Genomic DNA, 18,255 nt, shown 5'->3' on the forward strand with positions numbered 1-18,255 from the left:
TACACACATTACTTAACACTTTCCAACAATTGAATGCTTAATGCCTTTTCTATCAAAATAAAACAAACAAAAATAACCTAAAAATTTAAATTTTGCAAAATTTCCAAACTTTGTACATTAAAAGTTGGTTCTTTTTAACAGGAAATGAAGGCAAATACAAATTGAATGGATTCTTTGGAAATAAATACCAAGGTATGGATAATACATATATACATTTAACATTAATACAAATTAAATCATATAATAGCAATGTGGCTATTATATTATGGCTTTTTCCAACTAATACCTTTTTTTTTTTTTCAGGATAATTTGGAAGTGGAGGTTCATATTGCAGAAATGATGTTCACTCGATTTCTCTTGACACTTAATGTTTCTGTGAATGTTGTAAATTTTCTATGGTTTTATTTGTGTCTTTTGTTCTCAACCTCTAGTTTTGTTTTTTAATGTTTGTTACCCTGCTTGAAATTAAATAGCTGGCTGTAAAAATTAAGACATTTTACTTTATAAATCATTATAGCTTATGCATCTTTCTTTCTTTTCAATGTTCATTTAAATTCCATATTTGTCCATAATTTTGAAATACAAAAATGTATTTTGTTTTATGTAATTTTAATTTCAGTGTAGATGTGTGTTATTTTGTTTCTAGAACTCATTGTTATTTATTTCTTTTTAATGTCCTGTGGCAATGCTATGTATGTTTTGAATAAATACAAATAAACTCTAAATCTAAGCTTTGTTTAAATCTTTAAAGCTTTATAGCACCAAAAGATGTACTAGGATTATCATATCAATATTTGAATAAGAAACAAAAAGCATGTGTCGAAGTCTGCCAGTAGGTAAGCGTTTGTACTTAAGGAACTGTAATCTTCCATGAGCTGACCTCTGCTGAGTCTGACTGCTGCCTGCTGATTGGCTAAGACACTAAGTAGCAGTAAATTGGCCCACAGCTTCTTTGCAAGCAACAAGTTGCTGCAGTTCTACACGCGAGTATTTCCTAGAGTTACAACTTTTGCTAATGTTCTTAGAAAATATGTATTTATAGCTTGATTTAAAGCATTTGAAGAGACTACAGACTTTCCTCCCAAGGGAAGGTGAGGAAGGTGGTCAAGGAGACCTGAGCATATTTTACATTTCCTGCAATGGATTATTTTACTGGGCCAAAACTTCTGGATTTTAAGAATTCACCGCCACATCTTCAGTTCAACAAGTATGTCCTGACAGGATACCGGCCTATATCCACTTACAGAGACTGTCTGCGAAGTTTGTTCTATCTGCACAATGAATTTGGGAACATCTATACACATGGTATGAAAAGTATTCTCCATAATTTGCACTGTAACAGCTGGAATTTGTTTAACATACTATCTGCTGTAAATGAATTATATGGATGTAAAAATTACATTTAGAATGCCTGCATTATTCCACTAATGGGAAACAAGGAAATCCAGTGGTTACCTTAGTGTTCTCTGCTGTGTGGGTGCACTTTGGATGGGATAAAATGCAGACCATGAATTCCGAGTATGGGTTACCATACTTGGCCGTATGTCACGTCACTTACAGAGGGGAAGCTTCTGAATATGTAATTTGGGGCTACTTTCTCCTCTATTCACCCAGTGACACTCTTCAGAAGTGCATGTAAATAGCATTACATGAGATTACATCTAATCCTCGTTAGGGAATTGCTGTCTTGGAAGTGATGCTGTGTAATTGCTGTGACTGGTAAAAGTGCAGTAAAGATTCTAGAGACCAATATTTTGGAAGTTTTTGAAAAAAAAAATGTAATAGATTTTCTTTGGGATTTTTGAGGCATGTCTCAGTGTTAAAAAGTCATGTTAACCCTGAAGCCTACTGTATCATATTTGATACACAAATTTTAGTGTAGTTCTAAAAACGTCTCCATTCAGGTTGTGGTGCATGTGTCTTTTTGCAGTGAAATCCTAGTAAACTTAAAAATAACTTTGGTCCCACTTTATATTGTGTCCATAATACCTGTGTACTTACATAGTAACTAGATGTGTACGTAGTATGTAACCACAGTGTAAGTATACATTGGTACATAGTATCTACAGCTGTAATATTTCTGTAACTACACACATATAACAACCTTCAAAATGGTATAAGTACAAATGTGTAACAGGACATTGGTAACAACACTTTCACTTCACTAAGTACTCGTGTAACAGGAATTATATAACTACATTTTGTAGCAACTATGTAAAAGAGTAATTTGAACAATTTGATCCAGGGGGTGGAAACGGGTAGGTTTAGGGATATGTAAAGCAGGAGGAGTTGGATCTCGAGTTGGTGCACCACTGTAATACCCGTGTACTTGCATGGTAACTCCTCAGGAACTGTCCACTTAATATAAAGTGTAACATTCTGGACACCAACCACAATTTATATGAAAAGCATAACTTACTGGCCGCTGCTGTGTAACATCAAAATAATTACATGGTAAATCCATAGGAATTGTCTACTTAATATAAAGTGTAACACTTTCTTTACCAAAAAGTGCTGTTAGTCCTGTTACACATTTGTACTTTCATTACCAAAAAGTGTTGTTACCAATGTCCTGTTACACATTTGTACTTACACATACCATTCAGTGGGTTGTTACATATGTGTAGTTACACAAACATTAGAGCTGTAGATACTATGTACCAATGTGTACTTACACTGTTACATACTACGTACACATCTACTATGCAAGTACACAGGTTTTAGGGACACTTAATATAAAGTGGGACCATAACTTTTATATTGTTAGTAATATAAGATGAACACTTACTGGACTGAAGCAACTTAAGATATCCCTGATGATCCATACATTTTTTAATAATTTTAAAATGTATCAAATATGATACATCAGGCTGGGGAATGTTTAAGTCTACATTTCTAAATTATTGATCTCCATATTCTACTATATACGCCAAAAATGCCTGATGTATCAAGTTAACTATATGGTCAAAAGTATTGGGACTCCTGACTCTTACACCAACAGGGATTTTATAACTTTTTACACTCTTTTGGGGAGGCTTTCAACAAGATTTTGAAAGAAGTGGGATTTTTTATTTTGCCCATGCATTTGTGGGGTCAGGCATTGATTTTGAATGAGAGAGCCTAGCTTTGGGATGAACCATTTCAGTTCATCCCAAAGGTGCTTGATGTGTTTGAGTTCAGGGCTCTGTTTGGACCAGTCAAGTTTTTCCACCTCAAACTCATCCAACCATGCCTTTTCAATGTATTTGTATAGCATACAGGTCCTTTTAAAAAAATTAGCATATTGTGATAAAGTTCATTATTTTCTGTAATGTACTGATAAACATTAGACTTTCATATATTTTAGATTCATTACAACACAACTAAAGTAGTTCAAGCCTTTTATTGTTTTAATATTGATGATTTTGGCATACAGCTCATGAAAACCCAAAATTCCTATCTCAAAAAATTAGCATATCATGAAAAGGTTCTCTAAACGAGCTATTAACCTAATCATCTGAATCAACTAATTAACTCTAAACACCTGCAAAAGATTCCTGAGGCTTTTAAAAACTCCCAGCCTGGTTCATTACTCAAAACCGCAATCATGAGTAAGACTGCCGACCTGACTGCTGTCCAGAAGGCCATCATTGACACCCTCAAGCAAGAGGGTAAGACACAGAAAGAAATTTCTGAACGAATAGGCTGTTCCCAGAGTGCTGTATCAAGGCACCTCAGTGGGAAGTCTGTGGGAAGGAAAAAGTGTGGCAGAAAACGCAGCACAACGAGAAGAGGTGACCGGACCCTGAGGAAGATTGTGGAGAAGGACCGATTCCAGACCTTGGGGGACCTGCGGAAGCAGTGGACTGAGTCTGGAGTAGAAACATCCAGAGCCACCGTGTACAGGCGTGTGCAGGAAATGGGCTACAGGTGCCGCATTCCCCAGGTCAAGCCACTTTTGAACCAGAAACAGCGGCAGAAGCGCCTGACCTGGGCTACAGAGAAGCAGCACTGGACTGTTGCTCAGTGGTCCAAAGTAGTAGCAAATTTTGCATGTCATTCGGAAATCAAGGTGCCAGAGTCTGGAGGAAGACTGGGGAGAGGGAAATGCCAAAATGCCTGAAGTCCAGTGTCAAGTACCCACAGTCAGTGATGCTGGTGTTGGTCCACTGTTTTATCAAGGGCAGGGTCAATGCAGCTAGCTATCAGGAGATTTTGGAGCACTTCATGCTTCCATCTGCTGAAAAGCTTTATGGAGATGAAGATTTCATTTTTCAGCACGACCTGGCACCTGCTCACAGTGCCAAAACCACTGGTAAATGGTTTACTGACCATGGTATTACTGTGCTCAATTGGCCTGCCAACTCTCCTGACCTGAACCCCATAGAGAATCTGTGGGATATTGTGAAGAGAAAGTTGAGAGACGCAAGACCCAACACTCTGGATGAGCTTAAGGCCGCTATCGAAGCATCCTGGGCCTCCATAACACCTCAGCAGTGCCACAGGCTGATTGCCTCCATGCCACGCTGCATTGAAGCAGTCATTTCTGCAAAAGGATTCCCGACCAAGTATTGAGTGCATAACTGAACATAATTATTTGAAGGTTGACTTTTTTTGTATTAAAAACACTTTTCTTTTATTGGTCGGATGAAATATGCTAATTTTTTGAGATAGGAATTTTGGGTTTTCATGAGCTGTATGCCAAAATCATCAATATTAAAACAATAAAAGGCTTGAACTACTTCAGTTGTGTTGTAATGAATCTAAAATATATGAAAGTCTAATGTTTATCAGTACATTACAGAGAATAATGAACTTTATCACAATATGCAAATTTTTTGAAAAGGACCTGTATATACAACAGCCACCAGGCTGACCAAAGTGCTTTACAGATTATACCACATACACAGAAAACAGACCAGACAAAATTTAATACAACCCGATTAAAAATAAAAAATGGCCATATCACAGTAGTCAATACACTAAGGAAAACAAATACGTTTTTAGCAGGGACTTAAAAACAGACAGTGAAGGGGCCATTCTAATCTCTAGAGGCAGGGCATTCCAAACTCGAGGCCCTGCCACTGCAATTGCACGCTCACCTCTACGCTTAAGCCTAACGTGAGGGACTACCAACAAAGCCTGGTCACAGGATCGTAGGCTTCTGGACGGAGTGTAGAGATGAAGAAGTTCAGAGAGGTAGACAGGGGCTAGGTTGTGTAGGGATTTATATACAAAGAGGAGAATTTTAAAGTCTATTCTCTGACAAACTGGCAACCATTGTAAGGATTTAAGAACTGGGGTGATGTGTTCATGTTTACGACACTTTAAAAGCAGTCTGGCCGCAGCATTCTCAACAAGCTCAAGACGTGCATTTTGACACTTTGATATACCGCAGTATAAAGAATTGCAGTAATCTAGACGAGACGTAACCTAGACCTTACTTTGTGCACTGAGGTGCAGTCATGCTGAAGTAGAAAAGGGCTTTCCCTAAACTGTTCCCATAAGCATGGGATTGTGCAATATATCTTGGTATGCTGAAGCATTAAGATTTCCCTTCACTGGAACTAAGAGGCCTAGACCAACCCCTAAAATACAGCCCAGAGCCGGCGCCAGGTCACCTCCGTCGGGAGGGCAATTCAATTTCTAGGGGGGGCACAAATCACGCAGTCACGATGTCTCTCCCGGGGTGGGGATGGAACACCGCACAGTGCTAAAACAGCGCACACTATCTTATGTGCGCTGTTTTATCAGTACTTTCGCTTTCAAAATCGATCGCGTTCAGCAAGGAGGAGGGAGGATGGAAAGTGGTGGGGCACAGTAACTCGTTTGGGGGGGACACAGTAACTCGTTTGGGGGGACACAGCAACTCGTTTGGGGGGGGCACGGCCCGCGAGTGCCCCCGCTTGGCGCCGGCCCTGATACAGCCCCATACAATTTTCCCTTCTCCAACAAACTTTACAGTTAGCACAGTGCAGTCAGGCAGGTAACATTCTCCTTGAATCCACCAAACCTGGAGTCACCCATCAATCTGCCAAACAGAAAAGCATGATTCACACTCCACAGAACTCATTTCCTCTGCTTCTAAGTCTACTTCATTCAACGCTTGCCATTGTAGGCTACTTGTTGATGCGAAGTCTGCATGTAGTTGCTCAGTTATGGAAATCCATTCCATGAAGCTCCCACTTTTTTTTCTGATATTAATGCCAGTGTAAGTTTGGAACTCTTCAGCTATTGAATCAGCAGAGCATTAGCAACTTTTTCGCACCATGCTCTCCAGCACCCGGTCATCCCTCTCTGGACTTGACCATGGAATATCTAGCAGGGATAAAATTTCACAAACTTTTGCAAATTGTGGCATCCCATCGCAGTAGCATAGAATATTAATGGAATATTATCAAGAAATGTTAAATGTCCGTAATCTGTACTTCTCCAATTTACAGGAGACACTTGGTTGAAAACACTAGTATTAAGAATGTTGGTGAACACATTTGGCTTGCTCGTTGTATTAACTCTTACCACAGTAATTAATTTCATATCAAACCAGTCTCAAATTGTAACACATTCTCTTCTGTGTTTTGTCCATCAGGTATCCCCTTCATCTGTTTTTTGCTGTTTTTGCCTTTGAGTATCCCATGGGCTGAAGTCGATGAGTGGTGGATAGGGGTGGTGCATTATTTGGCTTGTCTGTCTCCCACTGTTTTTTCAGTCTTTTACCATCTCTTCATGAACCATGAGGGTGGAGCACCAATTTATGACATACTGCTGAGCTTCGATATGTTTGGCGTCTGTCTCGTCAACACTCTGGGTAAGCTATGAAATTTAGGACTATACAGATATTCCTGTTATATTCACTATATTGATGAGCCTATAAGAATTATGGTTCCTTACACAGATATATTCATGCAATACAGCTACATATATATCCATCCATCATCTATCTATTTTCCAAACAGCTTGTCCTATGTAGGGTTGCAGGAATGTTGAAGCCTATCCTATTATCTCTGGCTGAAGGTAGGGAAACTCCCTGGACAGTCATGAATATGAATCAGTTAAATATGAATCAACAAAAATGTTGAAGATATTTTCTTCTGTATTGTGACATGAAAATACAAGTGCAGCGCATGATCAAAAAAGTCTCACACATCACCAGAGAGAAGTCTGTTGTTTTCACCAGGACATGATGGTCAAGCTAAAAAAATCTATAAAATAAAACCATAAACATTTGTTCAAGATACAAACAATACAAACACTTGCATGTTTATAACAAAATAGTTTGCTTTTCATTTCATGCCGACTTTAACACATCTTCAGATTATATAACCTAGATTTTTTAAAGAAAATTAATATATGCCACAAGTAGGAATGAAACTGTATGATGGACTTTTACAGTACGCTGTAGATTTTAAATACATTTTCTCATTCAAGGTATTGCATGAATATACCAAGTAAAGTAAGTATTTGTATTTCTAGAGGGGGAGTCACCTTTGGTTTTAAAAGGCTTTTGGCCACTTCTGGTTGGGAGACTAGCTGACCAACCAACTAAAACCAGCTTGACCAGCTCAGCCAGGCTGGGAGACCAGCTAAAAGCAACCAACTTAGGATGGTTTTAACTTTTTTTTGGTTGTTTTTTTCCAGCAGGGGACACTGATTGTTGCTTCTTTCAAGGGCCAGGGTTCAATGAATTCCATGTACTTTTCTTTTTGCAGGTGCTCTGCCAATCATTCACATAACTTTGTTGTGTTACCCATCCTCCCGCCGTGTGGCGATGTTGGCATATCTCCTCCTCTCTGGCTATGGCGTTCACTGCGCTGTCACTGCACAGAATAACGTGCTCCGCCTGCAATCTTTCGCTTGGCAGGCAATGTTCCGCTTCATTCTCTTTATGTTGCGTCTGACTGGGGCAGGCAGAGGAAGCCCCGCTTCCCTTCGCCTCTACTTCACCATGGATATTCTTGCATTGCTAGGAGGACTAGTCAATATTTCCCGCCTGCCAGAGCGCTTCAGCCCTGGGCGGTTTGACTTCTGGTTTAATAGTCACCAGATTATGCACATCATGGTCATCCTGTCCATTATGTACTTACACTGGGGCATGCTGGAGGATTTAACATGGTTAAAGGGATATCACTGTCCCGATGAATAAACTTTGAGACTGATAATTCATCATGATATTTGAAGAACTGCAGGGTCATTGTTGTAAACCCAAAGTGTGAGTGTACTATGGTAAAGTGGTGATATCACTTGTTAATGCAATGATACTTTCTTTGAAATGTATCATTTACAGCTACCAAGAGACATGAATTTGCACTACAAATGTTAATTGCACACAACCTTGGATGTCAACAACAAAAGATTGGGAAGGAGTCTATTAGCTTTTAAAGGTTGATAATCTAATATTTTACTATTATAATGCACTTAAATTTCGGAAATCAGATCCAGATGATTGTATTCTGGATGGCACTACTGTTAACAAATCTGGTTCTTTCTACTTACATGGTGCTACATACAGTGCCCTCCATAAGTATTGGAACAGTAAAGACAAAATTGCTCTGTTGGCTGTGGAGTTAAAACATTTGCAAATATGATTAAAAGATGAATATGAGACAAAACTACAGAATGTCACATTTTATTATTAGCCGTTTCAACAAATATTTGTTTTACCAAATAAATAAAAAAACAGCACTTTAGAGTTCATCCCACTCATTGATGTAAGTATTGGGACAGTTGAACATAAGGCAGATATAAAAGATTAAAAGCTGTTATTTAGTTGCAGATCCCTTGCGCACAATCACAGCTGTGAGTCTGTGCTTTTCCCAGCCTTTAATGCAGCCAATTCCAACTGTTGCTTGTTTTGGGGAGTTTCTACCTTTACTCTCCTCTCCAGCTGGTGAAATTCATGTTCAATCGGATTTAAATCTGGAGATTGACTTGGGCAATCTAAGACTTTCCATTTCTTTGCCCTTATAAATTCCTTGACTGAACTGGCAGGGTGTTTTGGGTCATTGTCCTGATGCAATATGAAGCACTTCCCAATGAATCTGGTGGCATTTTCTTGAATATTGATAGGCAAGATGGTTTTGTACCCTTCCAAATTCATTCTGCTACTGTCATCATGCATTAAGTCATCAGTAAAGTTGAGAGGGCCTGTTCCAGAGGCAGCCATGCATGCCCATGCCATGACACCACCTCCACCATGCTTTACAGATGAGGCTGTATAAACATAAAGGGCCATAAACACAGTTCCAAAACTCTTCTGGCTCACCTTTGTGCTTTTTTGCTAACTCTAATCTTGCCTTTCTATTTTTGGTGCTGGTCAGAGGTTTGCATCTTGCTGTGTAGCATCTGTAATTCTGTGTCAAAGTCTCCTGAGGACAGTAAATTGTCAGAGCATCACCCCAGCTTTCTGGAAGTTGTTGGTGATTTTACAGACATGTCTTTTAGGATTCATTTTCCCAGCTTTTATGATTTCTCTGTCATCAACTACTGCTGTTTTCTCAGCCGATCAGGTCTTCTGTAGAATGTCTTCTACATTCTGTAGTTGTATCTCATATTAATCTTTTAATCATATTTGTAAATGTCTTGACTCCACAGTCAACAGAGCAATTTTGTCTTTCCTGTAGACAAAAATTTGGCAATGTATGTCAAATTTGAAATGTATATCAGCATAAAATATTACTTGAATTAAACAAGCTGGACTTGAAGGTTTTTGAAAGTCTTTCTCTGTAAATCACTGAAGTATACCATCTGGGCACACGTGGGGAAATCAGTTTACATTTGAGAGTAAGCATTTATATTTTAAATTTTCAACACTGTAAAATCTGACAACACATTGAAAAAATAAAATAAAGTGGTACCCATGCCATATGTCAAGATCGGAGTATCTGCTCTTTTAATCATTTAGTCACCCGGGAACATTTTAGCATCACAGTGGTGACACTTTCACAGGAGGCCGACAGTCAAATTCACCCTCCTGACATGTACATAAAATGAAAAATGAGCTATGAACATAACAATCAAACACTTTTGAAATTCAGTCATTTGTGAAGAAGCACAAAATAATGAAGTCAACTAATCGCACATTCCTTAAAATAAAAAAGAGGTCCTTTGGACCATGATTTTATGGCAGTGACAGTTAAACACATTTTATGTTCAGTAAACATGACTAAATTCAGATGTAATTTGAGGTTTAGCTTTAATTCATGTATGTTATAAGAGACTACTCAATGTAGGCACCACTTTATGCCCAGTTTAAGTATACTTCAGTTTTGACACAAATGCTAGACTACAGCCAAATGCACAGCCATTTAAAGTATACTCCAACTGATCCAAGTAAACACAATGCAAGTGAACACATGCCCACTAGAAAGTATCTTCTTTGTCCACTGTCTGTGCTATTAGCCTGCTACTGTAGTGAAACTGCAACTACGCGTATAGACTATATAAATAAACTGATTTGTGAGAGATGTCTTATTTAAACATTTGCATGGCAACCTGTTTATTGTGATCAGAGCTACTGCCATGACAGTACTGTGTAATGATGTGTTCAAGTCCTCCTGGGAAGTTGTAATTACGATGCCTGGTGCAATCAAGTCACTTTGATTGGCGCAATATAGCAATGAACCCTATCTACAAAACAATTAAGCAAGATTTATTAACTAGACTACAAAGTGCTAAATGAATATTGCACGCCAGGTCTATTTTTGCTTTTTTTATGGTTTTGTTCAGTTATGAAGATGCTGTAAATTGAATATTATATATTCTATCGTAATTGCACAGTACAATCATATTTTTTGCATGCACCATTGCTATTTTTATTGTAATGAAATAACTGTAGTCAGTATAGATGCCGCATCTATTGTATTCTAAATTTTTTCACCAACTTGAAAATGCAGGGCTTTGTGGTGCCATTTATGTGCATTAAATTCATAAATCTTTCCTACATGACTTGAACACACAAGTCCTCTCAAAAAAGAAGCTACTTTAAGTCTAAGCTACATATTGTCTGGAAGCTGCTCCTGCATGGCTAGGTAACTTGTATTTGTATTAGATATTTTCCCCAAATCGCACAGCCCTAGTGTGTGTGCGATTTGGGGAAAATATCTAATATCTAAATATCTAATACAAATACAAGTTACCTAGCCATGCAGGAGCAGCTTCCAGACAATATGTAGTTTAGACTTAAAGTAGCTTCTTTTTTGAGATAACTTGTGTGTTCAAGTCATATAGGAAAGATTTATGAACTACATGACTAAATTCATGTAGAATTTTAAATACAAAAGGTGACGTTGATGATTGGTCAAATATGCATACCAATTTCTAAATACACTCCAAACACCTCCGAGAACGAATTTCAAAATTGGAACTAATGGGTGTTCGGAGTAGTGCATACAGGAAAAACAGTTGAACATTCACTAAGGGGAGTTTTCAAACCTGGCTTGTTGGGAGTGTTTGTTATCATAACCTGCACATTTTCTTGCTTAGTTTGGTTGGTTTTTCATTTACAAATACTCTTCTCTAAAAAGGGTGCACTGCAAGAATGCATTGCAGTTTAAGTACCTGTGTCCAACCTATGCAAATCATCCACAGCTCTGCAGATTATTATGCATCTTTGATAAGACAGCACACGAGGATTAATAATGATGTTCAATACTTTTTAACATTCTTCAGAGCTCTGCTTTTATGCTTAATAATCATTTCAAATAATCATAATTATCCTGGTGTTTTGTGATGTTTCAACTGATTTCAAATCCTTTATTAAGGCCATAAAAGAGTGTCATTCCATTTAGTCCTAACTCTGAATCATTTCCGTTCTTTCATACCAAATCCTTTTGAGTGAGAGCATAATGTTAGTCTTCATCAGAGCTGCTGTCCTCCTCAGCTTCAGACACGTCAGCGATGGGGAACCTCAGGATGGCCGCCACACCACTCAACTGATTCAACTCTACAAATCACACCATGTCAGTCACAAGTCCGATCAAAAATAATTCTCTGAAACAAAGACTATAGAAAATAAACTTACGTTCTCCAGATACGTGTAGGCTTGAGAATATTCTAAAAATATTAAACAGAAGAAAAAAAAAAAAAAATAAGAGCTAAATAATTTGCATAACACAGATAACGTACGAATATGACCATACACAATCATTTGAATACCTGACATTTCCTCCATTTTCCTTCACATTGTCTACAAGCCTAACATATCGGCTGCGAGTGGCTATGTCTTGATGTCTGTCATGGAGAAGAAAAAATAAATATTTTTATATGAAGTACACAATTAATACAGGATAGAGCATTACATATGGATTTGATTACTTTTTAAATGTACCTAAATAACTTGTCACTGATCAGCAGGATGTCAACGGCTAAAGCTTCACTCGCTCTTTCCAAATGAGCCAATCTGTACAGAGCAAAAGCTTTTTTAATAGATGCAAATACCTGTTATAAATGATCAAGAATGTGTTACATGTTTTGGTTACAATTTATGTCAAAATCCACTTCGGACATTCTACTAACTATAGTAATAACTCTGCTACTACATGTCAACTAACTCATTGGAGTATTAATAGACTGTTACAAATATTTGCAAAGTTACTCACAGTTAGTAGAATATCTGTTGGAGGACCATCAAAATAAAGTGTTAACAGATATTACACAGACAGTCTTCTAATACTCTGACTGGTAGTTGACGCATAGTTGCAAAGTTGCTTACAGTTAGTAGAATGTCTAAAGTGCACTATCAAAATAAAGTGTTATGACTGTTGTTTTTTCTCATTGAGAAATGGTGTGTGATACTGAAAGGAATGACTCATTTAAATAGTAGTGATTCTGATCACCCATAGAAAGCTCGATCAGGCTCCTGTTGAAGCATCTTGTAAAAATCTTCCAAAGCCTTAACTTCTCCAGCTGCCTAAAAAAAATACATCACACAGCATTAAACATCAACTGTGATGGCAATGCTACAAGCTATATGTGCAAATGTATAAATCCAAATTTAGTCACCTTGGTGTCAGACAATCGGGCCGTGACTGCTGGATCACACAGCACTTCTGTAGAATTAATATCTCACATTTATATTGTCACATTAAAACAACAATGAGGGGAAAAAAACTAATGCAGATACAAAAATGTAAATGTTAAATTATGATAATTGCCCTCTCAGTATGTACTTTTTTTGCTCTTTCAATTGCATATTAAGCATATTAAATATTTTCATACATGCCTAATGTTAATAATTCACATAAAATGTGTACAAATTATATCCATACAAGGGGTTGCCACAGTGATATATGTAAGATTTAATATCTATGCATAAAATCATAATTGTAACATTTATAAAGGCACCACGAGAATGTGTTGTTTTTTTTTGCCAATGAGCAGTTTCAGTTGTTCCTATAGTTTCATAAATTTACAGCAAAGTATATAGATCATACACAAATCTGCGCTTGCACTTGTTTAGTGAATGAGACCAATTTCACCAATTTTTAGTGTTTCAATGCTGAATCCACAGTTCTGTGGCATGAATGATGTAGTGTTATTTGCTCACTTGGTGTCTGTCAAATAGAAGAGCATTTAAAAAAATAGATGCAGTCGAAATGAAACATATTCCATGATTTTGCACCACTGTATTGAAGCGTCATTTAAATAAGAACATATGAATGTTTTACGTAACAAATAATACAAATAATTTTGCTTAGTTATTTGCATAATATCTGTTAGTTATCATATTAAAACAACACTTAGCATTATATTTTGCCATATATAGCTGGTACAGTACCCATGTTCAAGCCAAATATACCGGCGGTCATACCAAAGGTTGAACGCAAGATGGTGCTACAAGGAAAATATTAATTGCCCAAGAGCCTACATGACAAAAGACAGCTTAATTTTTGAAACTTTGAAAATGTAGTTTTTATTAACTAAAAATGAAACAAAGATTAAACTGATAAGATCAAATTGTGTATTGTTCACTAGACGTCAGCCGTCTTGCAAAAGAGAGATCTCTTCTTTTCATCCGATAATAGTCCTGACTTTGAAAAGCAGATTAATTGTAATGTTTAGTTATTTTTTAGTTTTATGAGTCACAAATTTTTCATTAGGTGACTTTACATTATGTAACGCTGTTCTATTCCTTGAGGAACTGTACATTTTATTCATGTTTTCCCCTATCCCAGTAAAATCTGGCAAGCCTACTAGTCAATTATGAAAGTTTTGCACATCTTTACTTTTGAAAAGTGAACAGAGTATTGACCTTTGAGTGAATACTTGTGTCCAGATGAGGAGTGCACCACCATGAATTTGGATCTGTTCTCCAGGAGAATTTTACAGTCTTGCCTCACAGCCTCTTTAAACAGGTATGAGATGAACTGATCTTTCACAAATCCAGGACTGGCCACCAGAATACACTTCACCACTGAAAAACACAAATGCAACAAAAATATCAGTATTTATTTGTTCATTGTCCATCCTTATTATCTGAATTTAAAAAAAAAAACGTACCATCAAAACTGAAGTGTCTAAGAATGCCCTGCATGACAGCCTCATAAAATCTCTCCAATGCCTGAAAGAGAACACAGTGTCACTGTATGAATATTTTGAAATATACATGCAGCAGCTGAGAAGCATCTATTGCAGCACATGCAGAAACAATAGTTGCATCTACTGTATATCTATTGTATTTCTAATGGATTGCATTGATGGATTACAGTAAAGAGATACATATATTGGTAACAATCATTGTTATTTGCTCAATATGTTGATAAACACTTAAATGCATCGTCACAAGGTTTTATTGGCTCACCTTGTCATGTTGAGTACAACTGCCTTTCCTCTTGCGGGGGATGGTGACCTCAACCTTTGCCCTTAGTAAGGTCATGGCTGGAGTCACGAGAACCAGATTGGCCAGACCTTCCTGCATCACAACAGCAGCAACATCTGCTTTCTGAGCGGGGTCACATGCCTGCTCTATAGATGAATGAAGAATCAGGGTTCAAATAACCTAGCGATGATCTGGATCAGATTCATTAACATTTTAGTATGTTCATGCCTGCTCTCTGCCATGCAGTGAAATTGAATGGTGACTGCAGCTGTCAAGCCATTAAGATGAAGTACAACTACAAAATTCAGCTCTGTTTCTCACACAGTAATGTGAAGACACACATCATGTTTCTTTACATAGCGTCCTTATGAAGCTGAAGTGCCTGTAAATGCTAACATAACTCATAATAACAATAATAATAAAAAGTACCTACTTGCCTTCTAGGTCTTACCCACACTTCTCGTCAGACCAATATGGAAAGCATTAAACCATACTTTTTACCATGGCAGCTGTAAAAAGTCACTTGCACGTTTTTATCTATTTTAATAATCTATTTTTTTTATGTATTTATCTAGTTTGGGTGGGAAATTATTGTAAAGATCCCAGATACGAGATGTGTCTTAAGTAATTATAAACAGATGGGACAAGTTACAAAAAAAAATTAAAAATTGAGCTTAATATAGGTGATCAACATCCATTTTCACTGCATGAAAGAAGAAAGCAGTGTGATTTATTTGCAAAATATATCTTTTTGTGTTTCAAAGAAAAAAATAAATTCCTGTTTTCAAACCTGGCTGCCAGCATTAAATTATAAAAATCTAATAAATATTATAAAATAATAAAAAATAAAGATTAATGTCATTGATCATTTTTTTTACATTTTGTTACACAGTATGTGAAATTGTTATTAGCCAGAAAAGCTACTTTTAGTCAGAAAATATACTAAAAAAACACCAACACATTACCAATTCTGTCCAACACCACGCTGTCCCAGACTTTTTTGGCGAGAGTGAACTTCCTGTTGAGCTCCAGTTCAATGGTATGATAGGCACCCATCTACATATGACACAAGAGAAAAAAGCATTCACATTTAGGCTAAATTAACATACGGAATATTACAAATTACTATACTTAATATTCAAATTTATAAAATATATATTCTATTTTAGGTGTAAAGTTGGCACAAATGTCAACACTATTTATATCATACATTTTACATACATTCACATGTCATGCGTGCAACACTTTTGAAATATGAAAAAAGTTGAAGTTAAATATTCTAAAAAGCACTCTATACAATTCTAAATGCACTCTGACCTTCACATACTGGTTCTCCTGGATGTTTGTTCCTTTGACTCTGAGCTGACAGGCCTGGGAATCAAAGTCTATCGTCTCCACACATAAAGTCAGTGTGGTGCGCACACGTGAACTGCCCACACTTCCTGTGGCGGACTCTGTCTGCACTTTCCTGTTTGTGACAGATTGTTTTCATTGAGTAGAACAATCTCAGATAATAAGTGTGATAAAACAAAACTGGAAAAAGATGGTGGTCAGTATGGCACAAAAAAACAGACCTGATGGTTGAGGCTCTTAGGCTGTCGCCCACCTGCAGCAGATTGTAGGTGTGCCACATATCCTCTGCTTCCTCAGGTATTAGTGTCACCTGACTGAAAAATAAATAAACAGAAACAAAAGACATAAATATTCACTTTTGTGTTGCCTACTTTGCTCAATCATGCCAAGTTTGCCTACAAAGCTCTGGGTTGACAGTGACGGCATCTGAGGTAACGTTATAACAGGCGCTTTTCAAGTCAGTTCGAAGAAATTTTTACACTAACGTAATTTTATTCATACCAAAGTACCCAGTTTTGTCGTATGAAACCAGCACTGCATCATGGTACTTTAACAGAACTCAGAATGCGCACACGGTGTCCAAAAGTGGTGTAACGTTACAGAAAGCACTCACCCGGTATTATCCTTTTCGATGTCTTTATGAACCAACTTCATGGTCAAAGAGGTTTGCTATTCAAAAACAAAATGCATATTTAATTGTGAGTTCCGCATCAGCAGTGGCGCATTCTGTTCTTTAGAATGAATCAGACGTCGCTTTCTGATCGCGTCAGATAGCTGAGAGATTGCGACATTACGTCATTTCTTTCTTTGGTTACTTCCGTAGGTCGGAAGAACGAGGCCTGTTTTCACAGACAAGCCCTGTTAGCATGGAAATTGGGTATAAGCACAATTTTTCACCCCACAACTATTTCATATGGAATAACAAGGACATATTATTTAAAAACAAATCTTTATTCTATCATACTTGGTTCAAGGAAGGTATTATTTTTAGTTAATTCCCATGGGTGCTTGTTATATACTGAATTTCTACTGAATTACCAGTTAAACCAAGAGAATTTGCTATTGTTTTTAAAGCAGTTCCAAAGAGTGTAATGTTACTTTTAAAAAACTGTATCTCAGAAGAAATCAACATGGTTAATCCTTGTGAAAATGTTGATGTTTTAAAACAGTGTAGCAATAAGATTATAAGGAATGCTCTTTGTTCTGTGTCCTTATCGGCAGCAAGATGTTTTTGGTCTTCTTTATTTGGTAATATATCTTGGGTTAAAGCATGGAAACTGACAAATAAATTGTGTATCAATAACAAAATTAAGGAAGTGTCTTACAAAATACTTCATAGAATTTATCCTTCTAAGCACGTTTTGGAAAGATTTAAGCTTAATATTTCGTATTCCTGTGAATTTTGTGGTCAATAAAAAGAAACTATTTTGCCTCTTTTTCCCCCATTGTATTTACTCAAGATTATTTTGGAAGGATTTGGAATTCTATATGACTAGAAAAATGGAGTGTATTATAGAAATTTGTATATTTTATGTACTTTTTATACAGAAAATGAAAATTTGGATGGTAAAGAACAACATATTATACATTTGTTTATTATGTTAGGAAAATTCCATATACATAAGAAGTGGGCTCAATGTAAACCAAATTTGCACATTTTATAAATGACTTTAAATCATATGTAAATCTCTTGGAACAAAAAAAAAAAGCATTGAAAACATGTAATGCTCTGAAAGTACTAAAATGTATGTAATTTTCTTCCTTTATTTTCCTCTCTCTCTGGCAGCTAATGTTAATTTGATTATGTGAATATGTAATACCTCTTGTTTTTGTGGCATTGAATCAATAAAGCATTTAAAAAAAAAAGTTGGAAGAACGAATACATTATATTTCATTTATATTTCGAATGTATTCTTTAACAGTACATTTTATTAATAATTAGCAATCGTTGTTAATATAGTATATAAACCATCCAACCTGAGAAATGTTTTACATCGCTATAATAACGAGGGTTAACAGTGTTTCGCGTTTATATGGTGAATTTGAGATTACACACTGATGAATGTGGTTTTAATTTGCTTGTTAACAATTAAATATAGAAAAGATTG

At 36.6% G+C, this 18,255-nt stretch overlaps 2 protein-coding genes across 5 annotated transcripts; one reads left to right on the forward strand and one right to left on the reverse strand.

Annotated features, from left to right (window-relative positions):
• The first annotated feature begins 948 nt into the window (after positions 1-948).
• On the forward strand, positions 949-10,452 carry LOC306857928 (progestin and adipoQ receptor family member 4-like). 3 transcript variants are annotated; one of them, XR_013783153.1, is made up of 4 exons: positions 949-1,305; positions 6,569-6,787; positions 7,689-8,511; positions 9,571-10,452. XR_013783153.1 is itself a non-coding variant. In XM_079398207.1 (3 exons), the coding sequence occupies exons 1-3, from the start codon at positions 1,140-1,142 to the stop codon at positions 8,120-8,122; spliced, it is 819 nt and encodes a 272-aa protein (XP_079254333.1). In that variant the 5' UTR covers positions 955-1,139; the 3' UTR covers positions 8,123-10,451. The 3 variants fall into 3 exon arrangements, 1 of the variants encoding a protein (XP_079254333.1); XR_013783154.1 differs by having other exon boundaries at positions 955-1,305; positions 7,689-8,444; XM_079398207.1 differs by having other exon boundaries at positions 955-1,305; positions 7,689-10,451.
• On the reverse strand, positions 8,591-16,933 carry LOC306857927 (protein pelota homolog). Of its 2 annotated transcripts, none has more exons than XM_079398206.1 (14): positions 16,761-16,933; positions 16,369-16,461; positions 16,112-16,262; positions 15,760-15,850; positions 14,777-14,940; positions 14,476-14,536; positions 14,228-14,389; positions 12,979-13,025; positions 12,813-12,886; positions 12,305-12,376; positions 12,133-12,207; positions 11,999-12,030; positions 11,799-11,920; positions 8,591-9,593 (listed from the first exon to the last, which is right to left on the reverse strand). In XM_079398206.1, the coding sequence occupies exons 1-13, from the start codon at positions 16,799-16,801 to the stop codon at positions 11,826-11,828; spliced, it is 1,158 nt and encodes a 385-aa protein (XP_079254332.1). In that variant the 5' UTR covers positions 16,802-16,933; the 3' UTR covers positions 8,591-9,593; positions 11,799-11,825. The 2 variants fall into 2 exon arrangements, 1 of the variants encoding a protein (XP_079254332.1); XR_013783152.1 differs by lacking the exon at positions 8,591-9,593 and adding an exon at positions 9,845-11,166 and having other exon boundaries at positions 11,564-11,920; positions 16,761-16,920.
• Positions 16,934-18,255: the final 1,322 nt, after the last annotated feature.

Source organism: Barbus barbus (genome assembly GCF_936440315.1).
Source record: "Barbus barbus genome assembly, chromosome: 38".
Lineage (NCBI taxonomy): Eukaryota > Metazoa > Chordata > Actinopteri > Cypriniformes > Cyprinidae > Barbus > Barbus barbus.